The 17,621-nt window shown below is 41.5% G+C and overlaps 1 protein-coding gene across 6 annotated transcripts; it reads right to left on the reverse strand.

Moving 5' to 3' along the window:
• Positions 1-321: 321 nt before the first annotated feature.
• Positions 322-10,388, reverse strand: LOC147612639 (transcription factor TGA2.2-like). 6 transcript variants are annotated; one of them, XM_086783211.1, is made up of 12 exons: positions 9,796-10,331; positions 9,535-9,754; positions 7,046-7,140; positions 6,638-6,669; positions 6,331-6,516; positions 6,092-6,172; positions 3,140-3,199; positions 2,964-3,041; positions 2,704-2,761; positions 2,254-2,525; positions 1,027-1,263; positions 322-886 (listed from the first exon to the last, which is right to left on the reverse strand). In XM_086783211.1, the coding sequence occupies exons 2-12, from the start codon at positions 9,636-9,638 to the stop codon at positions 740-742; spliced, it is 1,350 nt and encodes a 449-aa protein (XP_086639337.1). In that variant the 5' UTR covers positions 9,639-9,754; positions 9,796-10,331; the 3' UTR covers positions 322-739. The 6 variants fall into 6 exon arrangements, with proteins under 6 accessions (XP_086639337.1, XP_086639341.1, XP_086639343.1 ...); XM_086783215.1 differs by having other exon boundaries at positions 7,046-7,145; positions 9,535-10,388; XM_086783217.1 differs by having other exon boundaries at positions 7,046-7,129; positions 9,535-10,331.
• Positions 10,389-17,621: the final 7,233 nt, after the last annotated feature.

The raw sequence follows: 17,621 nt of genomic DNA on the forward strand, positions 1-17,621 counted from the left end.
AACCGGAGATAAGCTGTATATAGTCAAAATATTTGCACTCGAGGAAATCCATGCTATACAAAAATCAACCATTCTAGCCAGTAAAGCAGTAATGTTTCCACCTTCACCTCTCACTATCCATGCTGCCTAGTAACCCTCACTTTCGCATTTACCACTTCGATAAGCTGCTAATTTCCGTCCAACTGCTTCAAGTTAGAAGCATCTTGCAAGTCCATTTTTAAAATCCCCACAACCTCAAAATGACCAAGGCTAGTCATTTGTTTTGGTACGGGTCATCCCAAAATACACAATGCATGACCACATTTGAGTCTCTCAAGAAGAGGAAAACACAGAACAAGCTGGCATACTTGAGATACAACATGAGATTTACAAGCAAATCCCCATGAGCGTAAAGAAGAACTTAACTATATTTTTGGTTCATGGCCTATTGCCTCAATGAATTTTTTTCAAACATCTACTGGACTCCATTGATTGATATCTCCATAATAGGAGATTATAAACTTGTAAAGCATATAGATCCCTCGCCAATTAAGAAAGACAGCAAAAGAAAGTAGCTACTTACAAGGGAAGAGGTTAAGGTGAGAGTTGTGTACGCATGGCATCCAAGTTTCCAACCTTGACTTCATCAGCCCTCAATCCATGATTAAAGCATGCGAGCTCGAGACGCATTTTCTCAAACATCTTTCCCAATAGACGATCAATTTTTGTTGTGGTTAGTAGCTGACAGCAAAACAACAATTTAATCCCGAGGTCGTGCTATCCAAAGGGAGCTTAGTGCACGCAGGCGTGAAAAGTAGTCTCCCATCGCAAGCAGCCCCCTTGCCGCCTGACGAGTCGTCAGAATGCGATGCATTTGCTGCAGTGTCTGCTGTCTGAGATTGTCAGCCTGCCAAAGCATCAGGTTCCCCAAAAAAAAAAATCCACATCAATCCATGGATCAAATCTTCCGCAAAGCTAGTTGCCTGATACTAAACCAACAAAACAAGATCATAAGCAGATTGAATAGAGTAGGGACGAGAAGGCAACCTGCCGCACGAAATTTTCTAGGGTGCCTAGTTTCCCCATGGCCATCGACATCTGACCCATGTAATTAGCAACATTCGGAGTTCCCAAAGAGCCTGCAGATAACGTGTCTGCAAGATTCTGTTGAAGAGCTTCCATACCTTGAGACAAAGCATCCTCGGCCTGTTGGGAGGATTGTTGCAAGTTGCATACCGCTAGCAGTTGCTGCTCAGTGAGTGGTTCGAGCTGAGGAATAACAATCTGACCATGGTACACAGTGCACACAACACCTTAGCATTCCATAAAAGTAGAAAAAATCATTGTTTTAAAGAAAAAGAAGAAAATTAATAAAATTCGTGAGCAATTTTCTTTCTTGTGCTGGCAATGGGCATGTGCATGGGCAAAAAGGGGGGGAGGGGGGGGAGAGAGAGAGAGAGAGAGAGAGAGAGAGAGAGAGACGAAGGTTTATAAACGTCTTCGAGGGGCCGAAAAGAACCATGAGACCAATGATGATACAAGTGGTGGGATGCATAGGACATCATTCCCTATAACCTAAACAAAGCATAATGAAAATGAAAAATAGGCCGAGAAAACACTGGAGGATAATGAAGGCCATATGTCCAAAAGCCTGATAGGGTTGTAGAGCCCTCTGAAGACCTCATCCAGTTGTATCATCGTCGTCTAAGGGCGTTTAGTAGCAGCTAGGCATTTTGAAGTTTGGAAGCCTGGATAAAAGCGTCTTGTGGCTGCAATTCGGTCATCATACTCTATGACTCAACAAAGAGGACTAAATCCCTCTGAATAGTCTCATAATATGCTGGGCATCGAAGGATGGCTTGCTCCTCAGTCTCAACCTCTTTCATGTTAAATACTGTGCATGCTTGCAGCTCTCGATTCTCACGTGTGGATGGCACCCCTCTTCCTCATTCAATGTGGAGCCTGATGACGCCTAGAGCTGGCCCAAGGAGATCCTTCTTGCATGTGACATACAAATCTTTAGGTTACAGGGCATAAACCAATCTGCCATAGCTGTTCGAAACTAATCTCAGTATCTTGATGGGAGTGTCTCTGGATGTATCCACGTTTTATGGATGCAAATCTGCCAAACATCATCTCTGATATCTCTATTGAGTTCTTGCCTCGATAATGCATGGGGCTGTCCAAGATACTGACATGGTGACAAAACACACACACACACACACAGTTTCACACTCATGCTGGCAACAGGCTTGGGTAAAGAGAAACACAGACCTTAAGGAGCTCAGAAGGACGAAAGCCTCCCATCCACATAAAGCACCGCTCTGCAGGTGTCTTCCACATGCCGGAAACGATATGAAAGACATCTGCCTTCACAGCAACACCCTTAAGACGGAATAGCTCATCATAATGTGCCATGCTATTATTCACAAGAAGGTGCAAATCATTGTCAATAACATGATTTGTCAAAGCAGATCTAAGTTCCGAAAGCTGTCTATTCTGCTCTTCAACCCAGCGTGCATAATCCATATTGAAGGCAGCAGCACCTGCCAACCAAAAGGGGAATCAGTAGCCTCAAATAATCCCATTAGTTCAAAACTTCAGAGACTAAAAAAGTGGTGTAAACTGCCAACTAAATGCAGGTAGACAATATTGATATAGATATTGTCTACTAACCAAAGATGTTTCCTACTATCTGCTGTGACTATTTATTCAAGTTAATACCTGAATTCACAGATCTGCTAGCATCTCCACCCGCCAAATGCCCACTGACATACATTCCCTGAAACATACATATACTAAAGTGCTCAGCAATTTCAAAAGGCTGAATTTCCCTCCAGTAGACAGAAACAAACTTCAGCCAAACTGCTGCAAAATGATAGTAATGCACATAGTTGTCAATTATGTGTATTCATTCTGAGACAAAACGTATCATTCACCTTTAGCTCCTGTAATATAAATCTTCTACACTAACAAACTTTTACCTGCTGTCGAGCCCGATCAACCTCTTGCTCAAGTTGATTTAACTTCACTCGACTTGACTCCAACTGTTGAACATATGCCTAAAAACAAAAATACCATGTTAACCAGACTGCAAGTACCTTAATAAAACTGCTGAAATCAGAAAAAATAGAAACCCCAGATTTAAGGAGCCACTCACCTTCTTTCGGAGGCGACTCTTGCGAGCAGCTTCGCGATTCTGAGCAAGTCGTCTGAGCACCTACCATACCATCACAACCTTATTAGAGAGAGTTACATGGTCCCTAAACTGAAGATCAAACAAGAAGTGCAAAAGCGGTGAAGTCTATGACATTCATGATAAAAGTCATTTTTGGAAACAGATCAGCTCTAAGAATCAGAATCAGAATCAGGACCTTTAGTCCTTGTCATAGCCTTCTCCCTTCAAGTTGAGCAATCAAATATCTGTTTTGATTCCTTTTCATTTATTGTAGTCTCAGCTGAGCACTAGCTTTTACAAGTGCGACTGAAACATTCTTCTCTCATTGATAAATTTCTTGAAAAGTACCATTGAAGGTGGCCTGACAGAAATAAGCGTGCTTTATCACAAACATGGATAAAGAAGACTCTGTAGATGATTACAGACTGTACACTTAGAAAATGTTTCTTGGAACCAGAGGGCTTAGCTTAATGCAGGCCATATCAAATTATGCAGAGCGAATCGCTTAACAAAGGGCTCACTGGACATAAACCAGGATTGTGTTGAAGGGGAAAAAGAAACATGCTTTACAATATTGTAAGATGGTCTACCCTTCACTTCCACACAAACACTCCCCCTTTTTTTTTAATGCATCTTTTCATAGAAGGCATAGGATGAGTGCCACAAGATACTAATGGTCAGCCAACCCTTTGACAACCTTTAATGACATTGGTTATCCATGGTATCCTATCAAACATCCAAGCCAACACTTCATGTGTCTCCTTCGGTACTTCAAACGTCCCAAGCCACCATATCTCTCTTATAGATTGGACACTAAAAGAGGGAAAACTTAACTTGCAAAGTTGAAAAAGGCCCCATTGGCTAAAATGCCACGCCTTACAAAGCTATTTCTTCTAAGATAAAGTACACCACATTTTTTCTAGTTTGAAAAGTAAGTACAAACTATGATAAAAAAAGATAACGATTAAGTACATACAATGAGTACAGGCCGCATGGGAAAGCATATGGGAAGCATGAATGAGGCATATGGACTGCCTAATAATGTCTAGGATAAACAAGAACTTCAAAATTTATAAAGAATCTCATGCATTTTGCATGGAGTATGGCCCCATACGCTACATGTGCAGTATGCAAAGCACCTATGGAGGATCACGAGTATAGTAGCACGAAATGCATTTGAAATATTTCATAGACGTCTCACAGGTTTCAAAAACGTTTCACAGGAGGAGGGGGGCGGGACATGTCTTAAAAAATGCCAGATATGTTACTTATATGCATAAAAAAACTTGTTTACTGTGCTGCAGTGTAAAAAACATAAATTCTATCATACAAATCATGCATTGCCAAGTTTCAAACAAGGAGGTAACGGCCCGCAGGGTTAACCAGTACATGTCTAACAAATGCATACGTTTTTTTCTCTGGTCAGCAGGGTCGCTATCTAATTGAGACGATTTTTTGACCTTATACAACCAAAAATAAAAAATAAAAAATAAAAAAGGTTGAAAAAAACATGTTTCAAACGTGTGAAACGTTTGCTACGTATGAAACATGTCCCCTACAGGTTGAAATGCGTTCAATTGCTACCATGAAATTCACAAGGTTGAGTACACGTAAAGAATGCAATCATCATAATAATAGAAATATTTTGGTGGCAACAAAATATTACACTAAATAGGTGGAAGCTAGTGCTCTCCAGACTCCGAGACAAAGGGACAAAGTTCATGGCTTAAATTCCTCTATAAAATGATCATGCCTAGGTTTGGTTGTCCGATTGAGTTGGTAAGTGGTTAAGGAGGTTATTTCATCAATGTTGTGATCCACCACGTAACTCAAAAAAACATGATTATTCACAAGAAGCCCACGATGTATTACCCAAGGGAAAATGGTCAGGCAAAACATATCAACAAAGTTTTACAAAAGATCTAGAAAAAGGTGGTTAATGAAAATCGTGCAGATTGGAATCAAAATCTTTATTCTACTTTACAAGCATTTTGGACAGAATCTAAAGACCATCATCGGAAAAACCCCTCTCCTTAGTCTATGGATTGGAAGCAATAGTTCTAATGGAGTTTGTGCTTCCAAAACTTTGAGTTACATTAGATGCTAGACTGTCTCTGAATGAGTCAAAGCAGCAGCAGGTCCAACATCTACTAGTTACCTATGTAGCTCCAGCATGGAAGCAGTTCACTGCCACCAAAAGTCATGGTTGATCAGAATACTAAGTTCAAAATGGAGACCCAACTCTCTGATGGGGCAGCATCTCAGCGAATTGAAGATGTGGTGAATGGGCCTTTACCAGATTGCTGGACATCTTTTGGCATTGGCACATTTAAGTTGGAAACACTGGACGGTGTAAACTTGCTCAAAGTAGTTAATGCTTTTTATTGACCCATACTGCCATCAGTTGACCTTTAACCAGCTCTTCCTCATGCTGCAATCTTATGCATTAATAGTGCTCCTGCCTCTGTGCATACATATGAAACACAACTTATCCTTTGACCTGGCATGATGACATGGTGTTGGGGTCCACGTTCATTTTCGATCTTTGACATTTTCGAAGTGTTTTATCAGGACGTTTTGACAGCTAAGTACAAATCCACCTTAAGGTCTTCTCAACCCTGCGACTATACTCCATATAACTACTAGGATGCTAGCAGTGAACTTGGAATTATTATATAGACAAACCATTACAAATGTGAACTGGGTGCAACCCAGCAATAAGTTTACATTGGCAATACATGCAACTGCCAAGTATTATGGTAACTAGTGTAGTAACCTGCCATGAGAGGAAATTTTGAGGCAGCTAAACTTTGCTTCAAAACCAATCTCCATCAAAATCATTCTAAACAACCAAAAATCCTCTTGTGTAAAATAATGAACAGTATAATGTGTTGATATTTTTTTCATTTTTGAGAAGCATATGAAAAAATTTACCTTGGAGTCAGTGAACTTTGCCCGTTCATGACCAGAATACATTGATGCAAGAACAATCTCTCCACCATTTCCACTTTCCAACTGGACACATGCACGGGGGAGAGAGAGAGAGACGTGCACACACACATACACAGATCAGAACCGTCCTGATTGTGGTTAGCCATAATAAATGATAACTAACCAAAGTTGATTGTCAAATACTCAGTTGTTCTAGTGTGGTATTTAAAAAAGCTTCTTACCCTCTCATCTTTTGGATCTCCTTCCATACTTGCTGAAGTTTCAGCCCGGGGACTGTTCTCTGCCCAGGTCTGATAGCGATTGGCAAGAGGTTCAAAGCCACCCATAATTGTATTCTGATTGTGAGACTTGATCCTCGAATGAGAATCTGTGCTCGTGCCAGAGAGAGAACTTAGCTGAGAGGATTGCTGCAAGTTGAGAACAATTGAACATGCAGCTACATGAGAAACAATCTATCAGAGAACAACAATCTAGAAAATAAAGATACTTGTATATACCATAAGTTCTAAAAATCTTTAAAATGTATACCTCACATGCACTCTCTGTCACTAAAGGATTATCTGCATGACAGATACATTGTGTCAAAGACTACAGAACTGAACAATTAAAAAGATATTGGGATGATAATTCAACAGTGCACATTCAGCTCAACTCAGGCTAGTAACAGATATCCCTCCTGCCAGTCCTTCTTGACTGCCCATCCACAATTGCCAGGCACTGCCCTTGAAAGACAGGCAGGAGAATGTCTGTAACCGGCTTCCAACAAATTCATGAAGTGATTCAACTAATCAATTCAAAAAAGGAACCAAAAGAGCACCATCCACAGTCAAAATCATACAATCAATCACGTCACATTCATATCAAGAGTTAATACCAAAAAAACTCGCCCATGACTGCCGCAAATCCATGCTGCCTTCTTAACCAAAGCTAACTTACGTTCTATATTGACAGCCTGGATAGAACTGAGTTCTTGATTTCCTGGAAGATACAGCTCCGAGATGTCCCTAATAGCCTTCGCTCCTGTATGGCCACTACACTTCAACAAAAACTAAAAAGCTAAGTCTCTCTCTCTCTCTCTCTCTCTCTCTCTTGGTAAGTGCACGTGTGGGTGGGGGGGTGTGGTATACTTGTTCTATGTGCAAGGGTTTATCAAAGATGGAAGATGGCAGCAGAAAACAAAAACGCAAGCACAAACACAATGGACACCTAAACCTACCATGCATTATGTACAAGAACAGGTTACAATGAATGTTCTCATGTACAAAATGCAAATGCATCTGAATCCCTTTGATCTCAGCCTAACGCTGCTGTGACCTCAGCCTGGCATAGTCGTGCTGCAAATCTGGACCAGTGTTCCTTCTTCTAAGAGTCGCTCTTCAACAGTAGAACTCCACCGGTCTAGGGATCAACTCCCAGCTTTTCGGATCACCAACACTCTCTGCATTTTGCTGAAGGTAAGCACCTCAACACACGAGATAAATAAATGACGATCCAAACCCCCTTTTATGGGAAAAAAAGCCACGTTGAGCAGCCCATTTCAGCCTGAAAAATAGTGACATAAAATATTCCAAATGCCTTAATAATGTGCACCAAAGGTGTCTCATTCATAGGTGTCTTGCCTAGGCATTTCTGGCACCTATTGAGCTGCTAAACCATCCCCAAAACTCTCTGTCCAAACACAATCCACAGAAGTTGAGTGGTGAAAAAGGGCATGCAAGGTTCTTGTAGGTTCATATCAAGTGAGTGATCGAGTCTGTGTCACATGCATCACCTATTTTAGTGCCACATGGACATGCTTCCTACTTGCGACCGCCTTCTAGGTACTCCATGTATACTGAGTGCAATTTTCTTCTCTCACTAGATTCCTTTCTTGCATGTAGTCAACGGACCCTACCTGCCAACATGGAGGTGTAGTTGACTGTATCGTTGGGTCACCTGCTTTGGCCAGGCTGGCTTGCTTGGAATTGGAAACAACCTGACATTGGTGGTGTAGTTGACTATATTGTTGGGGTCACCTGCTTTGGCCACACAACTCATAGCATCCAGACATGATGATGCCATGTAATCTTCATATGGTCAGACATCAGCAGATAAGGCTGCCCCAGTCACCAAACAATACAGTAGCTACACCTCCATGTGGGTAGGTAGGGTCCATTGCCATCTAGGCATCCCATTAAAGACCAACAAGTGTTGGGCTGTTTCCAATTCGAAGAAAGTAAGCTCCATGTTTGGTGACTGGGGCATCTTTATCTGTTGATGTCCGACTAATATTGAGATTACATGGCATCATCATGTCTGGATGCTATGAGTTGTGTGGACAAAGCAGGTGACTCAACAATATAGTCAACTATACCTCCATGTGGGTAGGTAGGGTCCGTTGACTGCACCCATCTAGGCATCGTATTGAAGCACCCATCTAGGCATCCTATTAAAGACCAACAAGTGTTGGGTTGTTTCCAGTTCCAAGCAAGTAAGCCCCGTGTTGGGTCACCTGCTTTGGCCACCAAATTATCCTGAATGAGTTTCGCCAGGCACATCAATGCATAATTTCAGTTGATTACAAACATTCCGACAACTTTCATCACATGGGAGGGACACCTGGCGGGACAGACCAGGACATAATCAGGTCCAGCTAGAAGTAGCATGAACAACAAGGCACTGAGCACAGTATAATACGATTCACCTACATAGAACATAAAATATATCTTTACGGCCTTTGAGGGGAGATTGGAGCCACCAGCAGAGACTGTACGGGGGATTTGGCAGGAGTTGATCCACACCCTGCGAGGACAGTACGACCGCATCCGGGGAGACTCGGATGAGGCGATCTTACGGCGCCAGGCCTTTCATACCGCTTGGCGCTATGGCCCTTTCTACACCTTACACACGGGATCCCCCCGTTGGCACTACAGGCCACCTGTTTGGCTCTTCCCCCCCCCCTATTGTATGATTTAGCCTCTCAGTTCTTTGTACTGATGCTTGTATTTTGCAGCACCTAGGGAGAGTCTCCCGGGCTGCCATGCTGTATTCACTGCTCTGTCTCTCTTATGAGCAGGAGAGATCTTTTGTAGCCCTACGGGCGTTTTTTATATAACTAATGAAAGGATCTTTTCTCGGAAAAAAAAAAGAAAAAAAAAAGAACATAAAATATATATAAAGTCGATATACACAACACTAGACAAACTGCACACAGAGCTAATCTGTGGCCTAACCGTCATGAACCACAGTATACACGGCAATAAGTACAGAAACATCAATAGCATTCAGTACTGGACAAAATAGCATACTGTCATATGTACGGCAAAACCCTAATGTACGACACCATACAGTACCTATGTACAACATACACAGTAAGGGCATATAAGCATTCAGCAGGGATATGACTGTATATCAAAAATTGCACGACAGTTGAACGGGAGACTTACATGAACTGTCGGAAGGATGCTGTGGAGAAGCTTTGCATGCTATGGCCGACCGGTGTGTAAATGGTGGGTGATGCTCCTGATTCACAGTGGTGGCCGCTTGCCATTGCCTTCCTTCACCATATCCTTCAGAGGGAATTGCTCTTGATCTGATGTACAATTCTTCAAAAGACAAAAACCTGTTTTTTTCTGAATTTTAATCAGATAAGGGCTTCAAATCAGTACAGGATGTGAGCTCCCCTCTGCTGTCTTAGAAAAAGCTGGTGGATTTCGGAACTGTGAAAAAGGGGAATTCTTCCTCAGAAGCCCCACTTTAGAGCAAAAGGGGCAGTGACTGTTTGTGTGCGAGTGTGTATGTGTTGTGGGTGTGGGTGGCGGGGGCGGCGGCTATCTTTATGTGGTGGCAGGCGAAAGCAAGGATCCGTTAAAGAAAAGGGATTTGGTAAGGCTTGCGTAGAGAAGCAAAAGGCAAACTCAAATTGTTCTTGCGATTGCAATAGATTAAGTCAAAACAGAAAGGAACAGAAAGGAGTGGCTGATGATGACGATGAAGGGAGGGCGAGGCGAAGGAGGTAGGTAAACTCGGTCAATCGAGAAAAGCTGGCAAATTGCAATTAGGAGTCTCACCACAAGGAAACCCCACACGAAGCTTCCTCCTCTCTCATGGTGGGGAGGTTTTGGAAGAACAAGCCAGGTAAGTCAAAATTCTCAACATCTGGGAAAATTCTACTGTCTTTTCCCTCGCGCTAGGATTGGGCTTTCCTGTGTGTGTGTGTAAGAGAGAGAGAGAGAGAGAGAGAGAGAGAGGGGAGGGGGGGAGGACATCTGTTGGGAGAAAATAAGTCCAGAAAAGGCCGCCTGTATTGGACGCAGTCGTGCCTCTCTCAAGAGTGCTGTTCCTACTAACTTCACAAAACAGTAAACGAGGACATTGGCTCCTTGGTTAAAAGTAGAACATAACATTTATATTTTTTTTTAAAATTTTAATGAAGGAGGAACTCTCTTAATTTATACTAGTACTCAACTCCCACTTTGTTGCTGAATACATTGCACATGCTAATAGATAATAATAGCAATAGAAGGGATTTTTTCTTCTTATTTTTTATAAATCCACAATTTCTCTTTCCTTGTACCTAGGTTGTCCATGGTTAATATGTAATAGATATTTATTATTTTGAAATTTTAACAAAAAAGGAACTCTTTTACAACACGCTTGTTGGCGAGAACAAAAAGGAACTCTCTGTAGAAAGCACATCAATCACCAAGAAAGCTATGGAAAGCAAATCAATTACCAAGTGCAAAAAAAGAAAGTGCCGTCGAGAGAGAGAGATTAAAGGGGTTTACACTAAAAGCTCCGAAATCGAGATATTCGCTTAGAATCACGCACGCAGGGGAAGTAGACAGGGATGTTCACCCGTCCACAACTCTAGGCTGGCAGGATGGAGCAAAAAATTTGGGATCCCTTCCACTTTTTCACAGTTCCAACCATGGTCTGGAACGGCCCTAATCAACTAGGGATTTCAAAAGGGTGCCATTCACACGTGTCCTTCTTCAATGGCAAATCATCATAAATTTACAAAGGGACTCCTACCACCAACATTCAAAATATTATCAGGGCTATTCATGCGCATTTCCCCCCACCAGTAGTCCCAAATCAAGCCACTTCCTCATACTCATACCATTTTCCCACACTCAAGCCATCAAAGCGCTCACCACCACCCACCAATGCATGTGTGTGAACCAGCCCTGTTAATACACAACTACTCTGGCCCATCATTTACAACAAAGCACATGCAATATTAAATGTGACATCCAAAAAATATACAAATATAAATATTCAAACAAAATCATTTAATCGTAGACCTCAATGGCTAACACCTTTGACTGACCCAATCCCTAACTTGGCACAATGTCTTGCATAACGCATGTTTAATAACAAACCCAAAAAGGTAGCTACAACTAGTCCACTTTTGGGAGACATTACAACTTATAGAACAAATATAAAGTTACAACCTAAAGAAAGAAGATAAAGTTACCACCTACACAAAATGGGAGCTCGCCACCAGGCTCCAAGTTATGATGGGTTCCAGACACTCTTCTTTGTGCTAACCCACCTTGGCATTCAAACATGATACCCACTACTCAAAGCAAGTTAATTCAATTGCATGATTAAATAACAAACCATTCTGCATGGTTGAAATTTTTAAAATAACTTGCAAATTTCAGAGTTAAGGTTCAGGATTTTGAATATTTTGTGTGGTATTAGCAATAAATACCTTCAAATTATTATAAATCTGTCAAAAATACTCCAAAATGTGGACAACTTTTCCCGGCATGTCTCATCTCACTCCCGTCGGATAGATCATATTTGGTCTCTTGGGATTGTTCCTATGACGTTAAAAGAGCTTCTTCAAACGGGTGTGTGGGTAAATAAACAAAATGGGCTAACCTTTCTATCACCCAATGTGTGGTAGATTGGTTAGCTCATGGAGTTGTTATTCAACACGTCTTGTGTTCAAATCTCACTCCCGTCGGATAGATCATATTTGGTCTCTTGGGATTGTTCCTACGACGTTAAAAGAGCTTCTTCAAACGGGTGTGTGGGTAAATAAACAAAATAGGCTAACCTTCCTATCACCCAATGTGTGGTAGATTGGTTAGCTCATGGAGTTGTAATTCAACACGTCTTGTGTTCGAATCTCACGCCCGTCGGATAGATCATATTTGGTCTCTTGGGATTGTTCCTACGATGTTAAAAGAGCTTCTTCTTCTTCTTCTTCTTTCTCTCTCGTAAGCTTTTTTTTAACCAGTGGAAAAAAGGGAGACCTTCAAGCTGTTTTTTTTCTGACCAGTGGAAAAAAGAGGTGACCTACAAGCTCAAACGGTTTTTATTGAAAAAAATGCATAAGAATCGATTTTATAACTAAAACTAAGGAGTGAAAATCACACTCTCCAAGGAAAGTAGTTTTTTTTTAAATTTATAAAGAGACACACACTCTCGCTAGCACACAAGAGCGCTATGAGCAGTGCAGTTCTTTTTGCCAGCCTGTCATGAGAAGTTACTTGCGTTGACCGACGGATCCTGATTATTCACACACGTGACACACCACCTCATTTTGGTTTACATTTTCGCTGATTTGGTGGTGCGCCAGCAGCCAGTCTCCATCTCTCTCTCTCTCTCTGCAGATAACAAGGCCGGATGTGTGCAAGATTCCCCCTCCTGCAAACGTTTACATAGGCCGCAGCACCTCTGCCTGTTGCTCACCTGCTCTCCAATTGCAAGGCCTGCAGTGCATGATTCCCCTGCAAATTTGTCCCATTGTCTTGTACCCCCCTTTCCACCTACCTTTGCTTTTTCATTTCAAAGGGGAACCCTTACCATCTAGCGTGTCTTTTGCCCTTGCTTTCCACCCACGTCTTCTAGCCCTATACAAATTCAAAACCCCTTTTGTACTCGGTCCTCCAAGAACAAAAAGAGCCCACTTCTCAAAGGTTCTCCATCTCTACTCTCCACTGAGAGTCTCCATAGTCCAAGCTCCTTGCTCTGTGGTGGTCCCTCAACCCTTCCTATCAACACCTCCACTACACCACTTGTGGTGGTCCCTCAACCCTTCCTATGAACACCTCCACTACACCACTGATGCCATTATGATACATGTAACATATCTCAAAGATGAGCTCCCTAGTCTAGATAGGTAAGTGGTATATTTTGTCTAGATAGGTAAGTAGGTGGCACCCCACCATATGACCTCTTTTGCCCTCTGTGTGGCATAGCATACACCACATCGCATTGACTATGTAATGTGCACGGTGTCCGTGTCATGGCCCACCACGGATCTCTAGTCCACTAGAACAATCTAGGGGAATAAGATATTGAAACCAAGAAGACTATGCTTTATGAACATTGGTAGAACCATTTTATGTCTCTTGAGGAGTAAAGATTTTAAGCAATCACATCTTTGTTTGCGAGTACCTCCCAGACAAGGCATTGAACTAACCAAGTCATCTCATCCTCAAAATTTGTCTTTTAGAAGTTTATTTATGAAGTTGCATCTTTCAAGACATAGAATCTCTAGTGCCTCTTTCAAGACATAAAATCTTCATGTACTTTCAAGTGTATGATGCGCTAAAGGAAAATTTCAAATGTCAATACTACAATCTATTTCACTCGTTTTTTTTAACATTGTCCATACTTTTCCCTTGATAGATTCTCAAAGAATTAATAGAAAATCTTCTTTTACTAATGTCTTTGAGATAGAGACTATATTTTACTACATCCAACTTATGTATAAAATAATCAAAATGGTCTACCTTCTTTGAAGGATTCTAAAAAAGAAGGCTTGTAAATAACTGTAAGGGATCGAAGACTACTACATCAGGTCAATGTACATGATAATCCAACCAATCAAGTGACTTATTCTTTGTTGGAAGTTGGAAGGTAAAATTTCCAATAATGTTAAATCACAAAATGACAGTTGCAACTATAGAGTAAGAAAAATCTTATTCTTTGTTAGAAGGCAAAATATCCAATAATATTAAATCATAAAATGACACTTACAACGAGGGTATCGATTGAGGTGTCGTATGGAATGAGATGTGCGAGGGTACCGATTTAGGTGTCGCACTATATGAGGGTATTGATTGAGGTGTCGTATGGATAGTGGATTCAGCACTGTGTGAAGATGAAGATCATGTGCTAATCATGCATTAGAATTTCATTAATTATTTGTAGCCTATTATGTGGCTCGATTTTATGTGCGAGTATGCACAAGATTATTTTATGTACGAGCGTGCACAAGATTATTTTATGTGTGAATGTGCACAAGGTTATTCTATGTGTGAGTGTGAGCAAGATTATTTATGTGTAAAGGCCTATTAGTATTTATCATCGCGCAAAGGTTTTATCATATATAAACCTTAAAAACCTTTGACAAGGTTAATTATATGTAAAGTAAAAGCCTAAAAGTGGAAAAGGTGCTATTATTGGCTCCAAGGGCTAAAAATATGAATATAACATAAATACCGCATGTGGGAGAAGAAGCCACACACGTCGAGGGGGCCGGGGGGGATTGTACCCAATACTTGTCTTTTGTGTGGTGAAGTTTATTTTTTAATTGTTTACGTTCATCTTCTTATATTTGATTTAATTTTTCTCTATTGAATTTATTTGTTATTGCGAGAATTTGGTTTAAGCTTGTACTTCGAAAAAGATTCTTGTTTGAGTGGTATCAAAGCTTTGGCAAGTACAAAGGATACCTCTTCAAGGTTTTAAATCAAAAATATATTTTTGAAGAAATTCAAAAATTTAATGGTATGGCTAAACTCTTGTAAATTTAAATTCATTGAATTTCAAAAGTATGCATGAGACTTGAAAAAGGTTGCAAGGCTTTGAATAAGGGTGGATATGAACTTCCAAGGCTTAAGGAACCTTGGATAAGAAGAAAGAAATCTTTTACCAAGGACTGAAGAAAAAAAGAAAGGCATATACTTCAGTCTCTTCACAAAACCACCTTTCGGTTTCTTCTTCCTCTCCAACATCCAACGGAATGGATGGAATCAGCAATTGAAAGAGGTTTTAGTTCCATTGTTAGATTGCTAAACCCCTTGAAAACCGGGTTCTGAAGCAAAAAGGAGAAAACGGCTAATTAGCTTTTTTGTTGCAGTAAATAAACTTTTGGCTTTAAGCATAATTAGGAGACAAAGTTAAGGCTATAATTTCTTATTTTATCTCTTCACCCGATCGGCGTCCACGGTTGTAAAATTGTGAAGCTGGCAACTCTTTCTTTTCTTCTCTAGCGCCGCCGTTGATTAGGTTTGAAGAAGCTTTGTTTAAAAGCTTTAATATTAAGCTAAATTACTTAAATCTTCTTCTTTTTAAAAGGGGATTTAATTTATGCTAGCGTAGAGAAGCTTTGTTTCAAATCTTTAAAAAGCTTTGGTCAAAGCATTTCTAAGTTTAGATTTTTTTTAGGCTTTTTTTTTGTTTTCTTTTATTTTTATCTCCTTTTGGTGTTGTTCTTGCCCAAAGCAACCTAAAATTAGCTAAGACGTCGAGCTATAAATGCTAAGAGCTAATAATGTAACTATTCCAAGCTATTAAGCCTAGATTCTAGAGTTATAAAACTTAAAAGCCTTGCTATTTAAACCCCTCCACCAAAAGCTTTTAATCATGCTCAAATTTAAAGCTTGTGGAGTCAAACTTTAAGTGGTTAAAAACCTCAAGCATAATTTTTATGCGAGGGTGTTAAACAGCTTGTATAGATATATACTTTTATTTCACTTTGTTAACCCATGACGGACATTGAGACATACTATGGTTTACGTCATTAATTTAAATATTCTGAGTCATGGGCCGGGCTTGTCGGTACCATATGTTAAGGATAAAGGGATTGGGTGATCGCCGATGAGAGGCGCACCTTGAATATCAGTAGGATAAGGGTTAGGGTCGGCCGGCCATGTATGGGCGCCCAAGTGTGAACGGCCAAGTCACCTATAAGAGTCAAATGTAACCCTAAAATCCTCATTCTCATGTGTTGTGAATACAAGAGTGCTCTTGCCTTATCTCTTTGGTTTCCTTCTCCTGCGTGTGAGAGAGAGAGAGAGAGAGTGAGAGAGCGATCGAGCACTGTGTAGCGGCACGGCGGCGGAGAGGCGGTAGAGCGGCGACGGCGGCTCCTCCTTCACGGCTGCGACGCGGGAATCCTTCAAGGCAGCGGTTGAGCGGTGAGTGACACACCCTTTGGCATTCTGTTTGAGCTTCCTTCCCTGGTTGTATGCTTGCAGCCATTCGTGGCTCGCATACGGTGTCCGGCAAGTCCCCAGCTACGACCTATGCGACAAAAGCGCACATTTTTGGCGCCGCTGCCGAGGAGTTGCCCTGCACCAAGCTCCAGTTTGCAGCTCGGCTGCTGCGTGAAGTTTAATCTGCACTGTAGGAAAGCGACTGTGTGTTTGTTGTTGAGGTGTTTCCGTGTTTTGCAATCTCTGTTTCTGCAATTTGTCTTCTGCATTTCTGTTTCTTTTGTTATTTTTCCGCTCCGCGTGTGGGCGCACGATCAGTTATCTGGTTTTCTGCGTGTGAGGGGGTTTCTGAATCCCCAGATCTGTGCTGTGTGCACGAACTGCGCTGCAGCCAAGGCTAGAAACCCTAGAAAACTTATCCAAAAAAAACAGAAAATAAAAATTCTAAAAAATAAAAAATTAAATTTTATTTTGAAAGAAAGAACCAAACGTGTGGAGAGGAAAGATTTTCTAATCAGAGAAAAAAAATTTGAAAAGAAAGAACCCCAATTGACCCACGACCCCGGCCCCGGTCTCGGTCTTTTGATATATATATATAGGAGAGTGAGCCTCCATAGCTTTCTCTCAAGTGAGAGCTTATGGGAAGTCGTGCCCTATATGTAGCCCACTCCCCAAGGAGTAAAGTGAGCATGTGGGATAAAGCCCTCACCCTTTCCTCCACAAGCAAATAGGCTTTTGCCCCTTCCCCCCAAAGGAAACGGACTATTTTGAGGACTACAGGAGCTCTAGATAGGCGAACACGGTGCTGTAAAGCACACTAGGACCCTTTAAACGATACGCTCGTTTCGAGCTATCACACGTCCTAGTCCAAGTTCGACCGTAAGTAAGGGGGTCAAAAACGAGTTAAAAACAATCTAAAAACAAGTAAAAACGAGGTGCAAAATACCCAAGAAACCACTTGTGTGGGCTTCAAGGGTAGTTACCAACGCACGTAGGGTACCCACGTCACATGCATCTACGTTCTGGTCGGGTGCTAGAGCCTGAACCACTAGAAAGCGTTTCAGTCTACGCAGGCTCACACCATCCCTCCACGTTGGCATCTTGGCCTTCGGCTGGAACCCAAGGGAGTGCAACCCAAGATCCACGAATAGTGGATAGTGACTCATCCTCTGACTTGGAAGCCATGGAAGGGCACCCTACCAAGAACCCTGAGGAGACAAGCCAAAACATGCCAGTGTGGGCCCCACAACCCGGATCTAGCATGTTTAGTCGTCTAATAGAGACCTTTAGTAGAGCTACACGCTCTGAACATGCGACAAGCGAAGTAAATGAGGAAGGAGGGGTAGTAG

This window comes from Cibotium barometz, chromosome 45 (genome assembly GCF_041138505.1).
Source record: "Cibotium barometz isolate CiBa-2024 chromosome 45, ASM4113850v1, whole genome shotgun sequence".
NCBI classification, from domain to species: Eukaryota; Viridiplantae; Streptophyta; class Polypodiopsida; order Cyatheales; family Cibotiaceae; genus Cibotium; species Cibotium barometz.